Below are 2,500 nucleotides of genomic sequence, written 5' to 3' on the forward strand. Positions count from 1 at the left end.
GCCACTGATAGATGGTTTAAAGGCATTTATGATTATAGTTGTTTTAATGCATATAGGTGATGCCCTTAAAAATGATCTATTGCTTTTTTATTTATTTATTTATTTTTTTTTTTTTATTTATTTATTTTTTTTTTTTCACAACGTGAGAAATTTTCAAAAGTATTTCATGATTGAAACTGAGATATTAATGACAAGGGAGATCACCATAACTTTACTGTGGCACACTGGTAACTGCACTGGTTACCTTCCTTGGAGAAAAAAATATTTTATCTATTACTCTACCTGACTGGTAAAGATGCTGTTGACTCACTGAAAACAATAACACGGAAAGCTTTGAATGATATCAATATTCAAATTATGAATATTTCAGCCATATGTCAGTCCTTGCAGGGTTAGCAAAAGTAATATCTGGTTTTCTTTTTAATAATAGCTATATTATTATTGTGGTACCGATTCCCATTTGTATCTACTAATTCAGTGGGTGAAGGGATTTTTCAGTGACTGAGGCATTTTTCTACCACTCAGAGGACCCCATTTACAGCGCTACATTCAGCATCTTGTTCGTTCATAGGGGTGTGCTATGTTTTTTGTTTTGTTTTTTTCATAAGGAAAAACATCACCCCTTTTACACAATTTACCCTGCATTGTGTCTGATATTATTGATTGATTGATGGTTTTATTTATTTATTTATTTATTTATTTATTATTTATTTACTATTTATTTGTTTATTCATTCATTTATTATATATATTTGTATTGAAACGCTTGTTGTTTAAATTCATTTTATAAATGATAACAGGGTCTATACCAAGGGAAGACGAATAATCCAGGCATCAGCCGCATCAGTGCAGCGCCGCAAAATGAGCTAGGGCGAGGTGACTTGCTCAAGGCCACACGGCGCAGCGGCGGGTGATCGAAGTCGGTACCTTTCGGGTACGACGCAAAGACCGTACCGCTGAGCCACGCTGCCTTCTAAATGTTTATTTATGATTCAGAGGTTTGCAGACTTGTATTTTACTTAAGTCTTAGAGCAAACTGACTTTAAAACCGAGCTACCATCTTTTTCAAATATAAGAAGCCAATGTATTGTTGGACTAATACATATGTACTATGGTTTTAAAATTGGATTTCATTTTCATCCCCCAGATTCTGCCAGAAGCACCCCCACCAAATCTACTCGTATCACCACCCCACCCCCGCCATCTTCGTCGTCATTGACGTCATCAGCAGTCGGGACGGCCCCATTCTCATCGCCGCCGTCGTCGTTGCCCACGTCGACATCGTCGTTGAGAGACAGTCTTGGAGGAGGGGGCAGGACTGGAGGTGGTGGGGGAGGGGGCTCCAACAAGGTGAGAAAGCAAATTTACAAAATTACAAAGTTTCTATATTTTTATGACAATCTAATATAAATAAATATATATATATATATGTGTGTGTGTGTGTGTATGTGTGTGTGTATTCTGTGTTTACTTGAAAAAGGCAGAGGGGCAAAACGTCGTTTGTTTTGTGTTGTTCATTCATGAGTCAGATTTACTCCCTTTATCTTCATCTCCATTTTATTGACTCATTGAGGCACCTCTATTTATTTGAGAAGTCTAGGGGCTGGCTGGGTGGCTCGGCACTATGGTGTCCGGTCTTGTCACAACAGTCAAGCGATGTTAAGCTCGGGCATTGATTGGATGGGTGGTAGTGATCGTGCGGCTATGTGTCGCTTTCGGATCGGAAGGTCCTGGGTTCGAGCCTCGTTCAGCGCATAGTTGAGTCCTTGGAAAAGGTTCTTTACTCACATTCTCTCACCGTGCTCAGGTGTAAAATATGACAACGGGGGGAAAACGTCGTCAAAAGTGGCTAGTGAGAGGTTGAGCGCCGCATTTTATTTTTTATGCAACCAGGGACGCTGTGCGATTAAAGCTCTATTTTAATTACTTTAGTCTGTGACGACCATCGCCAGTCAGGCCTTCCCCTCGTGCCCCTCCTACTTTAATTGAACTGCCATCAACATTAATAAACATTTTTATGACAATAATAAATGTAAGTCTGATTTTAATCTTTACGATGAAAACATCTATGCAGGTGACAAATCATCGTCACTGGTCATCGGCCTGCTGCTCCCTGTTGTCACTTGCCACACGCCTTGCCCCCTCAATCTTTGACAAAAAGAGAACAATACCTATTACCGGGTCGTGGGAGATACATCATGTTTTACATGATGAACTGAACTCACGATCAGTCAACAACAAAACAATTTTAATTCAAGATTTAATTATTGAAAAAGACTGTGATATTCTTGTAATTACAGAAACTTGGTTGACATGTCAACCTAATAGTCAATTGATACCTAGTTGATATAGTGCTTTTTATGCAAATAGACAAAATGGAAAAGGTGGAGGAGTTATGATCGTATTTAAATCATCACCGTGCTTAACTGAAGTGAAGCCAGTCACATACAGGAGCTATGAACATTTGGAAGACATGGGTCTAAAAAAAAATAAATAAATAA

The 2,500-nt window shown here is 38.6% G+C and overlaps 1 protein-coding gene across 1 annotated transcript in view; it reads left to right on the plus strand.

Moving 5' to 3' along the window:
• The window catches only part of LOC144980036 (WD repeat-containing protein 47-like), a 109,151-nt gene that overhangs the window by 95,220 nt on the left and 11,431 nt on the right, over positions 1-2,500 (plus strand). The window contains exon 11 of the mRNA XM_078927498.1: positions 1,147-1,349. Coding sequence (XP_078783624.1) covers positions 1,147-1,349 — 203 coding nt within the window. The remainder of the gene's footprint in view (positions 1-1,146; positions 1,350-2,500) is intronic.

This window comes from Berghia stephanieae, chromosome 9 (genome assembly GCF_034508935.2).
Source record: "Berghia stephanieae isolate SIO BIC M18660-M18661 chromosome 9, UCSD_Bste_1.3, whole genome shotgun sequence".
Taxonomy (NCBI): domain Eukaryota; kingdom Metazoa; phylum Mollusca; class Gastropoda; order Nudibranchia; family Aeolidiidae; genus Berghia; species Berghia stephanieae.